The sequence below is a fragment of the Notolabrus celidotus genome, chromosome 23 (genome assembly GCF_009762535.1).
Source record: "Notolabrus celidotus isolate fNotCel1 chromosome 23, fNotCel1.pri, whole genome shotgun sequence".
Taxonomy (NCBI): Eukaryota; Metazoa; Chordata; class Actinopteri; order Labriformes; family Labridae; genus Notolabrus; species Notolabrus celidotus.
The window spans coordinates 351,470-370,153 of record NC_048294.1 but is presented as its reverse complement, the minus strand read 5'-3'; the positions used below and the strand labels follow the sequence as shown (position 1 = coordinate 370,153).

The following is an 18,684-nucleotide window of genomic DNA, read 5'->3' as shown; positions in this document are numbered from 1 at the left end:
AATCATAGCAGTGCCAAAGCATCATCAACCCTTTGAAAATGACCTCCTGTGAGTCTCTCTAAAATAAGAAGTGTTTTATGGAGACGGTTTAAACATTAAGAGCAAAAACCAAAGCTTCCACACTCTATCAGCTTTAAGTCTAAGGATCAGTTCATGTTGTTTTTGTTAGGAGTGAATAAAAATGAACGCCATAAGGTGTGAAAAATCACAGAAAGTTTGACATCAATTCAGGTTTTTACTGATGCACTAAAAGAAAGAGTGTTTTTAAAAGTTTACCAAGTCAAATTCCTTGTGTGTTCAAGCATACCTGGCCAATAAAGCTGATTCTGATTCTGATTCTGATTCTGAAAAGTAAAGATGTACTTTTATAATCTGGTTTTTAACTTGGAGTAATTCTGTCATGATGTGGGGAAACGAATGAGGTGGACCCAAGCGTGCCGGATACGGTCCTGGTGGTGAGGCTTTCAGCAGAGTGTCTGCCCCCTGGTGGCTGGCTGCAGTATAGGTCAAAAAATCCGTCTCCCCCATTCATTTGAATGGGGGGGCTGTCAAACTTTAAAAAGTAAATACACGTGGTATGAATGTTTCTCCCATCCGTATGCTGTGGTGATATGTAGTTAGTATTTCACTGTTTTGTGTTCAAGGCCTCTTTTTCCTGAAAAGTTTCTTCTTCGTTGGTTATCAGAGTTTAAAAAACAGGGTTTTACTTCCTGTTTCCTTTGATTCACAGCCGCCGTAGAACGAAGCTTCAAAGGGCACACAGCGTCTTGTGACGTCACTCTGTAGGGCGGAGCTTATTACAGTGGCTTCACAGGCTCTGGCTGCACAATGGCGGCGCCCAGGAGAGGGAAAAGGCGAAGCAACGCTGTCCATTTTTATTTACAGTCTATGGGTGGACCCAAGATGCAGATTAAAAATAAAGCAGGTTTAATAATAAAAACCCAGGATAGACAAATCCACAGGAAAAACAAGACCACTAAGAACACAGGGAACACAGAACACAAGAAAGACAAACACAAGAAAGTCGACAATGATCCAACACAGGACAGGGGAACAGAGGAACTCAGAGTAATCAACAAGGTGTGAACACAGGGCACAGGTGAGACTAATGAGGGTAATTAACAAGGACAGAAAGTAATTAACCTGGAAACACAGGGATCAAAACTACAAAACAGAATGCACAAGACAAGACTAAGAAACACAAGAAGGTACAAAAAGAGACATGGATCACAAAACACACAAGAGATACAAAGAATAACTGATACAGGATAAACACAGGAGGAACCAAGGCATGAAACACGAGGAACAAACTGAACTAAACATCAACTCATGACAAATTCATGTTTAGCTCTAGACTTATTATTACCATTATTACTGTTATTACCATTCTTTAAACAACTTTTTTATTATATTCTTATTTTAATTTACTTTTCTGGTATTTATCTATTTTATTTTATTGATTTAATTGTATACAATTTATTCTAATGATTTATTCTAATGATTTTATTTTATTATTAATATTTCATAATACTATCCTTTTATAATTTTACCCATTGCTGTTCTTTTCTGTCTCTTTGTTCTTTTGTGAAGCACTTTTGTTTCCATGATTAAATGAATGAAAGGTGAAACATAAATAAAAATAAAGATGAGTTCAATTAAAAACTTTAAAAATGTACCAGGCTCACATCACGCATGAACAAATGTTTGGAAGCATTTTGATGAATTCTCAAAACTTAAAAAATGAGAAACATTTAATCTTTTTTTCCCACATTAGTTTACTTTAGTTACACATTTTTAAAAGTTGTATTTTATTTATTTATGTTTGGTTTAATTAGTTAAAATAAAATGTAGCTTAGATTATCAAACTCTACAGATAACACATTTAATAAACCTCTGAGATAAAACATCAGAATGAGAATAAACACCTCTCTATTGTCTGACAGACAAATCAAAAACATGACACTGATAAATATGAATATCTGAATCCTCACCTGAAGCTTTGGTCCCTGATCTTTTGGTCCTCTGTCTTTATAAATCATAAACTTCTGCTTGACGCTTTCACTCCAAATCTACAGTCCAGAGGTCCTCCAGTCTAGTGTTATATAGAGGAACTTTATTCATGTGTCTGTAGGACATAAAAAATGACCTGTTCCTGCTCATCTGCACAAATGTCATGCAGGGTCAGTCGTACCTCAGGGTTCTCATTCTGACACGAGAGGAGGATTTAATGAGAGGGCTGTGATCATTTGAATTAGCGTCTGGTGAACTCATGGATCATTCAGTCTGGATGTTAAACAGGATTCAAATATCTTGGTTACCAACTGGTGCCTATTCAAATAAGATCACCTGTGTGATCTTATTTGACCTTTACATCTGTCTGGTTCTACTTCTTTAAAAAGCTAAATGTGTCAAAGTGTTGAAGCTATCACGATTTACTGACATGAAGTCGTAGAGGCATTGAAAGAGTGCTGCAGTGTACACAACCATCATAACAGAGCTGCTACCTGCAAAAGTTCTCTGACGACTCCGTCATTGTTGGCCTCATCACCAATGGGGGACGGGAGGGAGTACAGAGAACTGATGCAGGATTTTGCAGTCTGGTGCCAGAGAAACCACCTTCAGGTCAACGCAGGAAAGACCAAAGAGCTGGTGGTGGATTTCAGAAGACGCAAGCTCCCCTCCTCCCACACCAGTGATCATCCAGGGAACGGACATTGAGATTGTGAAATCTTACAAGTACCTGAGTGTTCACCTGAACAATAAACTAGACTGGTCAGACAACTCTACCACACTCTACAAGAAGGGACAAAGCAGACTCTTTCTGCTCAGGAGACTCAGGTCTTTGGGTGTGGAGGGGGCTCTTCTTAAGTCCTTCTTTGACTCTGTGGTGGCATCAGTGGTCTACTGGGGAAGCAGCATCTCTGCTGCTGACAGGAAGAAGCTGAACAGACTGGTGAAGAAGGCCAGCTCTGTCCTGGGCTGCCCACTGGACCCTGTGGAGGTGGTGGCTGACAGGAGGATGATAGCAAAGCTATCTTCTCTGATGGACAACACGTCACCCTCCCTCCAGGAGACCATAACAACACTGGGTAGTTTGTTCAGTGACAGACTTCTTCACCTGTGGTGTCTCATGGAGAGATACCACGGGTCTTTTCTTCCTGCAGTGGTCAGACTTTATAACCTATAATATAAATATATATATATGTGTGTGTGATTTTAAGAAATGCATATTTTTACCTCTTGAATTTTAATTTTAATTGCTAATAACTTTTTAATAATTGTTCATTTATAGGCTCTTGTTTGCTTTATATATTTTGCACTGTCTAATTTATGACTGTGACACTTGAATTCCCCCGCTGTGTAATGAGTAGAGGACTTATCTTATCTTATCTTATATGTCCTCCAGAGAAGAGAGGCTGCTGTTTGTAGTTTTTGGAGCAGATTTGATCGCTCCCTGCAGAGCCTTCCTGTCAGCCACAGAGCAGTTCCCATACCAGACAGTGATGGATGCTGTCAGCTTGCTCTCCACCACACACTGGTAAAAAGATGTCAGGACAGCAGGGCTGAGGCCAGCCCGGCTTCAGCCTCCTCAGAAAGTACAGGCGTTGGTGGGCCTTCTTTATGGTGCTGGTAGTGTTGGCGGACCACATGAGGTCATTGGTGGACACCATCTCTACAGCTGCACCTCCGATGTAGAAGGGGTGATGAGGGGTGCGGCCTCTCTTCCTAAAATCCACCAGCATCTCCTTAGTCTTCCCCACATTGATGCAGAGATTGTTAAATTTGCACCAGTCCTCAAGATCTTTCACCTCCTGCCTGCACAAAGACTCATTGTTGTTGGAGATCAGTCCAACCACAGCCGTGTCATCTGCAAACTTCACTATGTGATTTTTGGGGTACCTTGCAGAGCGATCATATGTGAGGAGCGTGTACAGCAGGGGATTCATGTCCCATCATTGCATCTGTTAGACCCCCATTATTTCCACAGTACTATTATTATTACTACTGTTCTTAATTTGTCTTAAAGTGGTCCGCCAAGAGTCAAAGTTTCTGCAGATTTATAGGATGATTGTCCTCACAAACTGGATTTAGCTGTGCCTCTATAAATAGAACTTAACTTATGAAGTGTAAAGTCTGGCCTTTCTTTTCAGGTGAAGTTCTTTAAGATAACTTACACTTTGATTGAGGGTTAAATCAATAAAAACAGTCTGAACAGAGAAAGGGGTTCCTGGTTTTTGTTGCTATGAAACAGAATCACAGAGTAGCATGAGGCGTGCTGAAATCAAGATGGGCCGACTTCCCTGGTTTGTGGTCACACAAAATAAATGACTGGTTTTGCAGTATGCAAAAAGCGCTCCGGTCTTACACAATCACATCATCAAAATGCAAACACCCTCGGACGAACAAGTATTAATGTAAGAACCAAATATCAGTGCGGAGCAGTCGGCGAGGGTGGAGACAGAGAAGGAGAAGAACCTGAAACACTGCTGACGAGGTGAGTCACATTTTAAATACTGTCAGGATCTCAGGAGTTAGAACTTCATTCTGCGTTGTGAGAATACCCTCACAAATTTAGATTAGAGAGATAGCTGTCACCTTATACTTGTAGCTTTGCTAATGTTGCGTCCTCTTCAAGTGAAAGTTCAAAGCTCTGTCTCATCCAGGATTTGATATCGACCCTTCTTGTTCTTCCTCCACCTCCGTCTTCCAGCTCTTTGCCGATATGTCGCCCAACACCTCTGAGTTCCATCTCCACTGCTACAGCTCCAGACCTGGGATCTTCATCTTCACCGCCTTCACCGTGACCAGCGTGGTCTTCCTCCCGCTCCACATGTTCGTCCTCCACGTGGGTTACCAGCGATGGAGACAACAGCGCTCTGTCTCTGCAGCAGCAGCAGCGATGACGAGCCACGCCGACGTCTTCACCTTCTACATGGTTGTCCTGGAGTTTATCAGCTCCTTGGGCTGTGTCCTCTACAGCTTCGGGGCGTTAGCAGAACAACAAGCTTTCATACCTTTAGGGATTGGCTTTCTCGTCGTCACCTCGTCTGGGCAGGTTCTGCTTCACTTGCTGACCTGTGCAGAGCGATACCTGGCCGTCATTCACCCCATCACGTACCGGAAGCTGAAACAGAGAGGCGGAGTGAAGATCAGGAATATCAGCATTGGATGTGTTTGTGTGATGTGCTCTGGATCCCTGATTCCAACAATCCTCCAAATGAGATTCCTCTCGGGCGTTTCCACTTGCTGCTTCTTCATTCTGGCTTTGATTGTTGCTTCGTTCTGCAGCCTTTCAGTTCTCAGAGTTCTGATTCGTCCAGGGCCGGGGAAAGTGGGCGGGGGCAGGGCGCAGGTTGATCAAGTAAAGAGAAGGGCTTTTCACACCATTACAGCCATATTGGGAGCTCTGTTGTTGAGATTTGCGTCAGTGCTCATCAGCAGTATGGTCTTTGCTTCGGAGCCGACCCACACAAGGTGCGTGTTGGGGTCCACCATGATCTGGTTTACGCTCCCCAGCAGCCTGGTGCTGCCCCTGCTGTTTCTACACAGAGTGGGAAAACTGCCAGGTGGCAAACACAACTCGGAATCAGGCTAAAGGTTTCACTATCCACAAGATCTAACTAATAAAGCAAATTTAACTCCCTTTACACTGTATTTACAATCTGATGAATCTCTGTGGTGACATAAAAACAAGGAAATGGAATATTAAAAAGTAACTTCTGGAGTCATGTCATTCTTTCAGGGGGATGATGGAATCATCTACCAGTCAGGGTCCGGGAGGCAGACACCCTCTCCACTTTTAAGAGCAGGCTTCAAACTTTCCTTTTTGATAAAGCTTATAGTTAGAGCTGGATCAGGCTTGGACCAGGTCTTAGTTCTGCTGCTATAGGCTTGACTGACACACTGGGATCCTGTCTTTCCCTCTCTCTCCTCTCTCTGCCTGTCTCTCACTTTAACTCTTCCTGTCCCATTAAAGTTACTAACCATAGACCTTTCTGGAGTCCCTGAGCTCCCTTGTCTCGTAGGTTCCTCTGGATCTCTGCTGTAGATTCCTTTTTTGGGTCTTTCTTTCTTTCTCCTTCCTTCCTTCCTTCCTTCCTTCTGTCTTTCTTACCTTCTTTCTTTTTCCTTCTGTCTTTCCTTCCTCCCTCCTTCTGTCTTTCTTTCTTTCTTTCATTCCTTATCTTTCCTTGCTTATTTCTTTTTTTCTTCTTTCTTTCATTCTTTCTTCCTTCTCTTCTTCCTTCCTTCCTTCTTTCATTCCTTCTTCCTGTCTTTCTTTCTTTCTTTCTGTTTTTTTTCTTTCTTTCTTTCTTTCTTTCTTTCTTTCTGTCCCATTAAAGTTACTAACCATAGACCTTTCTGGAGTCCCTGAGCTCCCTTGTCTCGTAGGTTCCTCTGGATCTCTTTTTTCGGTCTGTTATTCTTTCTTTCTTTCTTTCTTTCTTTCTTTCTTTCTTTCTTTCTTTCATCCTCTTTTTTTCTTCTTTATTTCTTTCCTTCCTTCTTTCTTTCTTCATTCTTTCTTCTTTTCGTGTTTCTCCATCCTTTATGTCTCCTTTTCTTTCTCTGGATCTCTGCTGCTGTGGACGTGGTCCAGACTCCAGCTGCTACAACTACTACTATCCGTCTCCCCACTATCATCTCTCTCTCTCTCTTCATCTCCCTCTATCCCTCTCTCCAACACGGTCTCAGCAGATGTGTGTCTAACATGAGTCTGGTCCTGCTGGAGGTTTCTGCCTGTTAAAGGAAGTTTGTCCTTGCCACTGTAACTTGCTAAATGCTGCAAAGTGCTCTGCTCATGGTGGATTAAGATGAGATCAGACTGAGTCCTGTCTGGAAGATGGGACTGGATCTGATCCGGTCTTGATGTTGGGTCTTTGTTAATAATAGAACATAGAGTCTGGTCTAGACTGGCTCTGTTTGGAAAGAGTCTGAGGAGAACGCTTGTTGTGATTTGGTGCTGTATAAAGAAAGATTGAATCCTGTAGTGAGACACCATCACTTGTGCTTTGACATCATAGAATAACTAATGGAGATGTTCCATTATTTGCAGGGCTGACAGTCGTTGTGTAATTATACAAATATATAATTTGTGTTTGTATTGAATCATGCAAAAGAGCCCACAGTCATCAATCAGTCTGGCGTTGTTGTATATAAGGTGTGCGCTGTAAGAGTTTGGAGATGTGGACTGAGGACGATCAGAGAGAAAGGTGCTTTAAAGGTTGGTGTTCTTGAATTTCTTCATGATTGGTAGTTTGTTTGTCACCTTTTGCATCTTCAAAATATATGTCAACAAAAATGTAACAAGATGTTTAGCATTTATCAACAGCTGTGAGATTTTAATGTCACCAGACCCAATGACTTTATAAAGGAAACTCCAAAATAGGCTCTTTGTTTTCTGTCATTTAATAAAAAGTGTCTTTTATTTCATGTTCTCTTTAATATTGAGTACTTTTATGTCTTTGCACTGTTGCATATGAAATAACATTTAATTTATTTATTTTTTAAATCTAAAAAGTGATGAGTAGTAAAAACAAAAAAAAAGGAGTTTCTCATCCACACAGATACTAAAACATATGTTGTTTTTTCTGTAAAATTCAACACAATTGAAAGAGTTGAAAGTTGGTGCTATTGCTAAAACTTTAACAGTACTTAACAAATATTCTTTGCAGTGCTTTTTTGTGTTTGTTTTTGTCAGAAATCATTGAAATGAGAATTTTCAGGTGTGAAAAAAATTCACAACTTATCATTTGATGCCTCTTTTTCCTGTCCTTTCTCTATGCATGACCCTACATCCTCCTGTTCCCAGGTCTACAGCTTACCATACCATCTTCTTCCACTTATCCGGGTCCAGGGAAGCACAGACTCTCCTCTCCCCGGTCACTTCCACCAGCTCTTCTGGGAGGATACCAAGGTGCTTCCAGGCCAGCTGAGAGATATAATCTCTCCAGCGTGTCCTGGGTCTCCCCCCGGGGCCTCCTCCCAGACGGACACGCCTGAAACACCTCCCCAGGGAGACATCCAGGAGGCATCCTGACCAGACGCCCGAACCACCTCATCTGGCTCCTCTTGATCCAGAGGAGCAGCAGCTCTACTTTGAGTCTGAGCTCCTGACCCTCTCTCTAAGGCTGAGTCCAGACACCCTGCAGAGAAAGATCATTTCACTCATTTCGGCCGCTTGTATTTGTGATCTCGTTCTTCCGGTCACTACCCACAGCTCGTGAACAGAGGTGAGGGTTGGAACGTGGATTGACCGGTACATTGAGAGCTTTGCATCACTGCAGACGCCCTCTCTACGCGCTCCCTCTTCCCCTCACTCGTCTACAGCTTGAATCAGCAAACATGATTTCTAACTCCTCCTCTGCTACAAACTCCAGTGACTTTCTAATCGACTCCTTTTGCAACACTGTTGGCTCCCATCTCGCCATTGGAATCAGCTCTATGAGAGCCATCCTCATCATGCCTCTCTGTGTCTTTATCCTCTACTTTGGTTACCAAAGATGGCGGCGGCACTCCAGTAAAACAATAAGCCACTCTGACGTCTTCACCTTCCACCTGTGTGTGATGGAGCTGTCCTGGATCTTCAGCTTCTTCTGCTATTTGTTTGGCACCTATGCTCATTGTGAGGCGATGCTGATTGTTGGGTACTGTTTTTCTTCCATTGTTTTTTATGGAGAGGCCCTCTTCCACATTCTGACCTGTATGGAGCGATACCTAGCGGTTGTCCATCCTGTTACATACCTTGGACTGAAAAATACGCGTGTGAGAAACATTAGCATCGGGTGTGTTTGGCTGCTGTGCTTTGGAATGCTGGGTGTAACATTCCTGACCCTAGGAACATTCCCTCTTATCCAAACTCTCAGCTTTTCAGTCTTTGCATTAGTTGTCATATCTTTCTGCAGCATATCTACTCTCTGCGTTCTGATTCGGCCCAAGCCGGGGGAGGGAGGTGGGGAAACTGTGCGGGTTAACCAATCAAAGCTGAGAGCTTTCCAAACCATCTTGGCAATAATGGGAGTGCTGTGTTTTTGCTTTTTTGGGTGCCTTGTTTTGGTTTCTCTTGGAAAATCAAATCTGCTGAGCGAAAGAGTTCGCTGTATTTTGATGTCATCTGCAAGCTTTGTTAGTGTGCCCAGCAGTTTGGTTTTACCTTTGTTGTTCCTACACAGGGCGGGGAAACTGTCCTGTTTAAAAAAATGATGAGATGACAATCAACCCTCTAGACCAGTGTTTCTCAACTGGTGGGTCGCGACCCACTTTTGGGTCGCGGACTCGTTTTGAGTGGCTGGGAAAAAAACATGTAAATCAAACATTGGATGAACAACAATTTCCTAAAACTCAACTGCAATACATCTGAAATCATTCTAATCAGCCCTAAATCCCTCCTCCCCTCCACCCAGAACTTCTCTCTACGCATCGACAACCACACAGTCACACCCTCCCCAGTAGTCCGTAACCTTGGCATCACCCTCTCCTTCAAACCTCACATCAGAAACGTCACCAAAGTATCCTTTTTTCATCTCCACAACATTGCACGGCTCAGATCTTCTCTCTCCTCCTCTGCTGCAGAAACCCTCCTCCACGCCTTCATAACCTCCAGACTGGACTACTGCAACAGCATCCTCTACAGCCTCCCCTCCACCGACCTCAAAAAACTTCAATGTGTCCCAAATTCCCCTGCCTGGTTACTCACCCAGAGCCCACATCACACCCATCCTTCAGCACCTCCACTGGCTCCCCATTCAGCACCGAATCCACTTCAAGATCCTGCTCAAGCCCTCAATAACCTCGCCCCCTCTTACCTGATTGACCCCCTCAAACGCCACTCCCCATCTCGCCCCCTCAGATCATCAGATGCCAACCTCCTGTCCTCCTATAACCAAGTCCAAGCACCACACCTCGGGGGACAGAGACTTTGCCATCGCTGCCCCCACTCTCTGGAACTCTCTCCCTCCACTCATCCTCAACTCTGACTCTCCTCTCATTTAAAAAACACCTCAAGAACTTCCTGTTCAAAGAAGCATACAACACATGACCTCTGACCCCGCCCCCCCTCTGACCCTGTTTTGTTTTATCTATATGTTTTATTTTTAGTTTTCACCTTATGTTAAGCGACTTTGAGAATTAAGAAAAGCGCTATATACTTTCTATGTATTGTTATTATTATTATTATTAAATAAAAATTGTGACACCATGCTTTTTAAAGTGTAGAAGAAGACAAAGACATTTTTTTTCTTATGGGAAATAAGCATGGCTAAACGCATATAATACAGCGACTACATTAAATATGGACTTTATTATATTGATAAAAAAGGATGACAAAAACCTCAGGGTGTTGTGTGCACCGAGGTGTTAGCAAGTGAAAGTATGAAGCCGTCAAAATAAAAGCGGCATTTGGAAACAAAACACTCCTCTCTCTTTTCATAGCATCATTTTTGTTCTAACATGTTATTTTAAGCCAAAACTACATATTTTTTAATCTCTATTAAACTAGTTCTCACTAGTTAGACTTATTTGTTTCATGTTTGTGCATAATGTTCTTGAAACCTTGTGTCCCTAATGTGCACTGTTTGATTTACATTAAAATGCAGCTAAAAGAGTGTGGAAGGGAATATTTCTTCTTCTAACATCGCCACCTGCTGGTCGTTTTGGGTTTACCAGTACACTTGTTTATTTTGTGTGTTGGCATAATCTGATATTCTGGTATCTCAGGTTCAAACTGCACCATCTTTAGATTAAATCAATTTGATAAATTAAAAAATGTTCCTTGTTTAGGTCGCGGCTTATCACTAAGGGGTGATGGTGTGTCCTGAAGCTAGACCAGTTGAGAACCACTGCTCTAGACCAGGGGTCAGCAACCTGTGGCTCTTTCAACCTTATGCTGTGGCTCCCTGTGGCTTTGGAAAATAAATGATGAGTAATCAATGTAAGTGTATTCTATTTTTGTTTGTTAGTGTTTTTTAAATTGTAGGGGAGAACGGGGTTGGTTGTCACACTTTTTACTGTTGTGATGATTGCTCATCATCAGAACATCTTTCAATAGTCATTCCTGCATTAAATTGAAGCTTAATATGATTAATATGAATTTGCCCAAATAAAGTAGAGATCTCTGATATACATTTTATAAAGACAACAGGACCGTTTTTTTTAAATTACCTTATTCTGAATAAAATGTGATTTTTTTCAGGCCCCCTGTCAGTCATGGGCCCTTAGACATCAGCAGAGCACTTTACCAAATTTTGTATCACTCATGTTTGACTGACTGCTGAGGTAGCAGCTTGTCAGTCACATGCAGCCAGGCTGAACACATTTATCACTGATTTTACTTTTTATGGCACATTTATTTTAAATAATAGTCAAAAGGACCAAACAAAATCACTGGTGACATGATCAGAGAAGTAAACTCAATTTCCCATCAGCTTCCAAACAACAGGAGTTCTTTCTGTTGTGTTGTGTCTCCCCCTGCTGGCCTTTACAAAGAATGCAGATTAAAGCCACCTCAACACTGATTCAACTTTAGAAACCAAGAGGCTGCATCCACCTCTCATACACCGTCTGTGATCAGAGGCTCTGGAGTTAATGTGGATGAACACTACCAGGAAAGCTTGCTTCTACTACACACAATATTTGAAGTCTTTTAAATGATAGATTCAGATATGAGTTTATGCAGTTACCCAAGTTCCAGTGTCTGAACTCTGAACTCTTGTGAGACCAAATAATGCTTCACATGAACACACTCTAATCTACTGAGAAGTGCTGCTCTGTTACCTTATAGACAAGACAAGAGGATAACCTCAGGACATATTTCATGAACACATGACATGTCACACACAGAGACGTTTTTTCAATGCTTGAAGCTTTTAATTTTGCATTCAGATTAGAAAGAAGAGTTCAAACCAAAGAATAAAGTTGTGCTGAAAGCGTTCTTTCCATTACACATCCAGTCTGATCTTAAGGGCACAAGGCCTCAGAGACAATCCACCTCCTGTTTGTGTCACTTGTCACATCTTTCCTTATGAAGCGTTACAGCGACAGAAAAGAGAGAAGAGAGAGATTTAAAGCGCTCAGGTTCCACATGAGACTGAGGGCGTCGTGAGAGATGACTTTTCAAACACACATCGATCTGTGTTTGTGTGTTTCACAGCCTCTTCATGTCTCAGGGTCAGACCAGGATTTACTTGTTCCTGGAGCAGACGGAGGGAAGACGGTGGTCACACTGAAGATCATCCCAGCACTTATGCTCTGTAAATATTAGAAACACAGGACAGGAGAATATTGTGAGGCACTGTGCATACTTTGATTTAGAGTAGAAGTTACTGAAACTGACCAAAATAATTAGGAATATTCCATCCTTCATGAACTTTTTCTTTATCACCACTATTAAAATAATGTGATTCATTATTTACCGCTGAAACTCATTTGCAGACAGTCCTGATTTCCTCCATTGTTTGGCTCTCCTGAGCACCAGAAACTGAAGTACAAATTGGAACCATCGCTCCAGCGCCAAACTCCCTCCTGGAAAACAGAAAGAGACATTAACACAGAAACAGCATCTGCTGAAATAATCCCTGTAGACACCAGAGGGCTCTGTGTACAGAGAGGGTTAGGTTCCAGCCTGCACACGGACAGTAAAGGGGTCTCTTTCAGAGATCAACCTTCAAACTGAAACACCAAAAACACTTCTCTCTGGTGACAGATGACATACCATTTGAATATCAGTGCCTCCAAGCCATGCCTTTGGATCATGACTGGGTGTTATCTGGGCTCTGATCTGGTTGTACTCCGAGAATGAATGAACAGATGCCAGATGTCCACCCAGAGAGATGCAGTGTCTCTGAAGTGAAGGAAAAGAAAGACATGAGTAATGAGAGGATACTAAGGGAGTAAAAACCTAAGCATAAAGAACATAAAGTTTCCTGTCATGCTAGTTCACACAAACAGACATAACTTAACTCAGAAGCTTTCTGCAGCTTATGTAAATCCTCTCATACCTCAGCTTCAGCCCAAGTCATGGATCTGGTGACGTAGCGGAAATAGCGGTTGCCGATCTGAGACCAACCCTGAAGGCTTGACCTCTTCACAACTTGAAGTCCTTCTGAAGAACGCAATGAAAGAATAATGAGTAATGTTAAAGATATTTCATCTAGGAAGAGGAAAAAGAAAACAGAAATGAACTCCACATTACATCAAACAATATATAACACATAACACAACAACATATACATATAACACATAACATCATTCTGTAGCATAAGAACAACTTAGAGTTTCATATTAAACATTAGGCACAGCTTTTATCAGAGATGAACTGACCTGCTTCTTCAACTTCAGGTTCTTCCTCTGGAACAGCTAGAAAGTTTGACACTTGAGTTATTGACCTGATTTGTTTCTGATATCACACACATCCATAAGACTGTAACACTCTCTCTATATATGTGATATACTCACCAGCAGCAGTAGTCAGAGCCATCATGGCACAGAGGAGAGCAGACACAGCCAGGATCTTCATTGTGAAGTTGATGAGATGAGCCTAAAGAGTCAAACAGAAGCAGAAGTGTCACGGATGCTGCTGTTGGGGAACAGATCACCTACAGTGACTGCAGGGAAAGTGAAGATGATAAGACAGCTGGACTCAGATTTTCTGCTGAATCACCTTCTCTTCTTCTTCTTCTTCTTCTCGGTGGAGCTTCAACTTTCCTGTGTTGGGGTACTGAACCAGAGAAGCAACGTCTCTTATATACAACTTTTTATCTCATCATCTGTTAAAGAACAAGGAACTGGACACAAGATTACCAAATATGGACACAGATACAACATCATCACACACTCAGTGTCCTGAACAACCTGAACAAGACTGTATTATCAAATAAAATCATATCAGAGAGATGAGAAGAAGAGAGTTTGAGATGTGCAGGGATCCAAGCTTAGTTTAAGCCTGTTTTGGTCCAATTCAACAACTCAGAGTTATTCCAACTTTCAGACAATCACAGTGTGTGAAATAGAACAAATGAATATTCTGCTTTTAACATGTGCAACCAAAGCTTCTGTTGGTTTGACTGGTTTGAGTCCGTCACCTGCAGCTGTTTCATGTTGCATGTAAAGCACACACTGGCAGTTATCTTTGGAGTTTACTTGTTCTGAAATAAATATGACACTTTTCCTGGAGTAGAAAATATCAAGCTTCAAAAACATCAAATGTGAAACTCAACCCAAAATGTTTTTGGAGTTGTTTACAGAAAGAGTGACTTATAGCAGTGATGCCATACACACATATATAGATGTTCTTTAGGTCAGCCTGGAGGGTTTTTCAGAACTTCTTTGAGTGGAGCACGTCAGTCTTTGTCTGAAAACCAAAAGAAAGGAACATTTTTAACAAAATGTGTTTTTCACAAAGACAGTGTTCTGCTGCTTTGGTAGTTTACAGAAAATGTATTGTGTGAATTTTTGCATTAGCACGTGTTTAGAGCTGTAATTGTTATAGAGAAAGGTAACTTTGGATCTATGCAACAAGCAACGGCTCTTATATACAACTTTTTACTTCATCATCTGTTCAAAAACAAGGAACTGAACACAAGATTACCAAATATGGAAAGAAACAACATCATCAGACACTCAGTGTCCTGAGCAACCTGAGTGATCCAAGCTTAAGGGCCACTTTGTCGGGTTAAGCCTATTTTGATCCAATTCAACAACTCAGAATACTTGTGATTTTAACATTTGCTTTTAAATCTTTGTTTTCAATGAATCCTCACTGAGATACAGACCTCTTTAGCTGAATAACAAGACAGCAGCCTTAAAACATTTTGTGGGGACCCTGCCTGTCCCTGACCTTCCTTCCTCCCTTGTGTCTGCCCTGGTAACTACCTCAGCCTTCTGTCCTTGACCTGGTAACTACCTCAGCCTTCTGTCCTTGACCTGGTAACTACCTCAGCCTTCTGTCCTTGACCTGGTAACTACCTCAGCCTTCTGTCCTTGACCTGGTAACTACCTCAGCCTTCTGTTCTTGACCTGGTAACTACCTCAGCCTTCTGTTCTTGACCTGGTAACTACCTCAGCCTTCTGTTCTTGACCTGGTAACTACCTCAGCCTTCTGTCCTTGACCTGGTAACTACCTCAGCCTTCTGTTCTTGACCTGGTAACTACCTCAGCCTTCTGTTCTTGACCTGGTAACTACCTCAGCCTTCTGTCCTTGACCTGGTAACTACCTCAGCCTTCTGTCCTTGACCTGGTAACTACCTCAGCTTCTTTGACCTGGTAACTACCTCAGCCTTCTGTCCTTGACCTGGTAACTACCTCAGCCTTCTGTTCTTGACCTGGTAACTACCTCAGCCTTCTGTCCTTGACCTGGTAACTACCTCAGCCTTCTGTCCTTGACCTGGTAACTACCTCAGCCTTCTGTTCTTGACCTGGTAACTACCTCAGCCTTCTGTTCTTGACCTGGTAACTACCTCAGCCTTCTGTCCTTGACCTGGTAACTACCTCAGCCTTCTGTTCTTGACCTGGTAACTACCTCAGCCTTCTGACCTTGACCTGGTAACTACCTCAGCCTTCTGTCCCTGACCAAGACTCTTACCTACTCCTCGTCTGTTTCCAGCCTGTTCCTCCACACAGTGGCTCGGCGCGCCTTCACCACCTCACCGCCTGAGAAGCTGCACAGCATTCCTGCTGAGATCCAGCATCACATAAGACTTTGTTTTACCCGGTTAGTCAAGACTGTTACCTGTTGTTTCCTCTGAGCTCCAATGTGCTGCTTTTGGGTTCACCCTCACACCGTAACAAACATAAAATAAGAGACTGCTGAAAAATGGAATATGTCAAGAATATCTGCTCCAGCAGTCAAACCAAAACAACAAACTAGGAGCAGGAAATCCATCAGTTCAGTGCACATGTACCCACACACACAAACAATTGCAGGGGTGTTTTATGTTGGAGTGTAATGGCAGAAAGCTCCTTCCCATTTGTGTCCTGTTCCTCAACAACATTGCATGCATGAACCAGAATGCACTGCAGGCTAGCAGCTGCAAAACGGTATGACTGTTTTCAGTGCAATCATTTTATTTCAATTCCACTTTTGCCAAACAGACAACAACTATATAATTCAACCTAGATACAACCAACAGGAGAGGCTGTGAAACAGTGTTTTGGAGAACTTCTTTGAGTGGAGCACGTCAGTCTTTGTCTGAAAACCAAAAGAAAGGTACATTTTTAACAAAATGTGTTTTTCACAAAGACAGTGTTTTGCTGCTTTGGTAGTTTACAGAAAATGCATTGTGTGAATTTTTGCATTAGCACGTGTTTAGAGCTGTAACTGTTATAGAGAAAGGTAACTTTGGATCTATCCAACCTGTCTGTGTTAAGGGGAGAATGAATGGACTGAAGGCAGCACTCTTTGCTGGGATGATTTTAGATTAATTCCTGTTAGTAGAAAGAATTTTCTAAACAAAAAACTATTTCATTGAATTATTTAAAAGATGATCTTCATTCTTTTAACTCTTCAATATAAAAAAACAAAACAAAATAGAATCAGAAGTCCTTCTTGGAGGATTTTGCAACATGCCAAGTACTTTTTAACAAAACAGTTAAAGTGATTGAGCAAGATCACCTTCATATCATGATGAATATATCAACAAGTCATTCTGAAAGGGACACAATGCAACAGTCAGTTACATATGTCCCAATCCTGCTCTCAGGCTATGACACAAGAGGTACAGGTGAAAACAAACTTTTATTTTGAAAAGATGTGAAATAATTCATTTAGAGGTCTTATTAGTTGAGTTTAGTTGTTTCAGTGTTGTCAGCTGAAACCATCCAGTGATCCAAGCTTAAGAGCCACTTTGTTGGGTTAAGTCTACTTTGATCCAATTCAACAACTCAGAATACTTGTGATTTTAACATTTGCTTTTAAATGTTTGTTTTCAATGAATCCTCACTGAGATACAGACCTCTTTAGCTGGATAATAAGACAGCAGCCTTAAAACATTTCACTAAAAGCAAGCTGAGAAGAAGGAATCAACAAATGAATCAGCAGCATTCAGCTCCATGCATTAACTCAAGAAATGATCCTTAATCTTGATTAAGAAACTTCCAAGCTCAAATAAAGATCTGGTTTTAGGTGACACTGATGCTCAGTCTAAGACGGGAGCACAAACTTTCAAAGAGTTATGAAAACATAAAATAAGAGACTGTTAAAAAATGGAATATGTCAAGAATATCTGCTCCAGCAGTCAAACTAAAACAACAAACTAGGAGCAGGAAATCCATCAGTTCAGTGCACATGTACCCACACACACAAACAATTGCAGGGGTGTTTTATGTTGGAGTGTAATGGCAGAAAGCTCCTTCCCATTTGTGTCCTGTTCCTCAACAACATTACATGCATGAACCAGAATGCACTGCAGGCTAGCAGCTGCAAAACGGTATGACTGTTTTCAGTGCAATCATTTTATTTCAATTCCACTTTTGCCAAAAAGACAACAACTATATAATTCAACCTAGATACAACCAACAGGAGAGGCTGTGAAACAAGCTGAAATAGCCTGCAGCTCAATAAACAGCATCACATATCCACAGAGCTGACAAGAAAGACAACAGATTCTGAAGGAGCACCAAAATGTTGTCCCTTTGTAACTTATGATATCATCAACAACTACAAACAGTTTCACTTTACCAAAACTGGCTTTCAATGAGAGATGACCAATGAAATAGAACAAATGGATATTCTGCTTTTAACATGTGCAACCAAAGCTTCTGTTGGTTTGACTGGTTTGAGTCCGTCACCTGCAGCTGTTTCATGTTGCATGTAAAGCACACACTGGCAGTTATCTTTGGAGTTTACTTGTTCTGAAATAAATATGACACTTTTCCTGGAGTAGAAAATATCAAGCTTCAAAAACATCAAATGTGAAACTCAAACCAAAATGTTTTTGGAGTTGTTTACAGAAAGAGTGACTTATAGCAGTGATGCCATACACACATATATAGATGTTCTTTAGGTCAGCCTGGAGGGTTTTTCAGAACTTCTTTGAGTGGAGCACGTCAGTCTTTGTCTGAAAACCAAAAGAAAGGTACATTTTTAACAAAATGTGTTTTTCACAAAGACAGTGTTTTGCTGCTTTGGTAGTTTACAGAAAATGTATTGTGTGAATTTTTGCATTAGCACGTGTTTAGAGCTGTAATTGTTATAGAGAAAGGTAACTTTGGATCTATGCAACAAGCAACGGCTCTTATATACAACTTTTTACTTCATCATCTGTTCAAAAACAAGGAACTGAACACAAGATTACCAAATATGGAAAGAAACAACATCATCAGACACTCAGTGTCCTGAGCAACCTGAGTGATCCAAGCTTAAGGGCCACTTTGTTGGGTTAAGCCTATTTTGATCCAATTCAACAACTCAGAATACTTGTGATTTTCACATTTGCTTTTAAATGTTTGTTTTCAATGAATCCTCACTGAGATACAGACCTCTTTAGCTGCATAATAAGACAGCAGCCTTAAAACATTTTGTGGGGACCCTGCCTGTCCCTGACCTTCCTTCCTCCCTTGTGTCTGCCCTGGTAACTACCTTAGCCTTCTGTCCTTGACCTGGTAACTACCACAGCCTTCTGTCCTTGACCTGGTAACTACCTCAGCCGTCTGTTCTTGACCTGGTAACTACCTCAGCCTTCTGTCCTTGAC

General features: G+C 41.6%; 2 protein-coding genes across 4 annotated transcripts; one reads left to right on the top strand and one right to left on the bottom strand.

The window, feature by feature from the left end:
• Positions 1-4,447: 4,447 nt before the first annotated feature.
• LOC117807720 lies at positions 4,448-5,676 on the top strand. Its single transcript, XM_034677109.1, has 2 exons — positions 4,448-4,495; positions 4,712-5,676. Exon 2 carries the CDS (start codon positions 4,724-4,726, stop codon positions 5,594-5,596), a length of 873 nt encoding a protein of 290 aa, XP_034533000.1. The 5' UTR covers positions 4,448-4,495; positions 4,712-4,723; the 3' UTR covers positions 5,597-5,676.
• A 6,460-nt stretch (positions 5,677-12,136) lies between these two features.
• LOC117807252 (type-2 ice-structuring protein-like) lies at positions 12,137-13,781 on the bottom strand. 3 transcript variants are annotated; one of them, XM_034676457.1, is made up of 7 exons: positions 13,658-13,781; positions 13,453-13,534; positions 13,318-13,353; positions 12,996-13,099; positions 12,710-12,838; positions 12,411-12,519; positions 12,137-12,246 (listed from the first exon to the last, which is right to left on the bottom strand). In XM_034676457.1, exons 2-7 carry the CDS (start codon positions 13,511-13,513, stop codon positions 12,179-12,181), a joined length of 507 nt encoding a protein of 168 aa, XP_034532348.1. In that variant the 5' UTR covers positions 13,514-13,534; positions 13,658-13,781; the 3' UTR covers positions 12,137-12,178. The 3 variants fall into 3 exon arrangements, with proteins under 3 accessions (XP_034532348.1, XP_034532347.1, XP_034532349.1); XM_034676456.1 differs by having other exon boundaries at positions 13,453-13,536; positions 13,662-13,777; XM_034676458.1 differs by having other exon boundaries at positions 12,137-12,253; positions 12,418-12,519; positions 13,453-13,536; positions 13,662-13,777.
• Between the last annotated feature and the right edge of the window lie 4,903 nt (positions 13,782-18,684).

Excerpts from the sequence above, each read along its gene's own strand:
- LOC117807720 (XM_034677109.1), top strand. The coding sequence starts at position 4,724 with ATGTCGCCCAACACCTCTGAGTTCCATCTCCACTGCTACAGCTCCAGA.
- LOC117807252 (XM_034676457.1), bottom strand. The coding sequence starts at position 13,513 with ATGAAGATCCTGGCTGTGTCTGCTCTCCTCTGTGCCATGATGGCTCTG. Across the intron at positions 13,354-13,452 it reads GGCTCTGACTACTGCTGCTG|CTGTTCCAGAGGAAGAACCT; the intron begins GTGAGTATATCA and ends CAAACTTTCTAG. Across the intron at positions 13,100-13,317 it reads ACCTGAAGTTGAAGAAGCAG|AAGGACTTCAAGTTGTGAAG; the intron begins GTCAGTTCATCT and ends TGCGTTCTTCAG.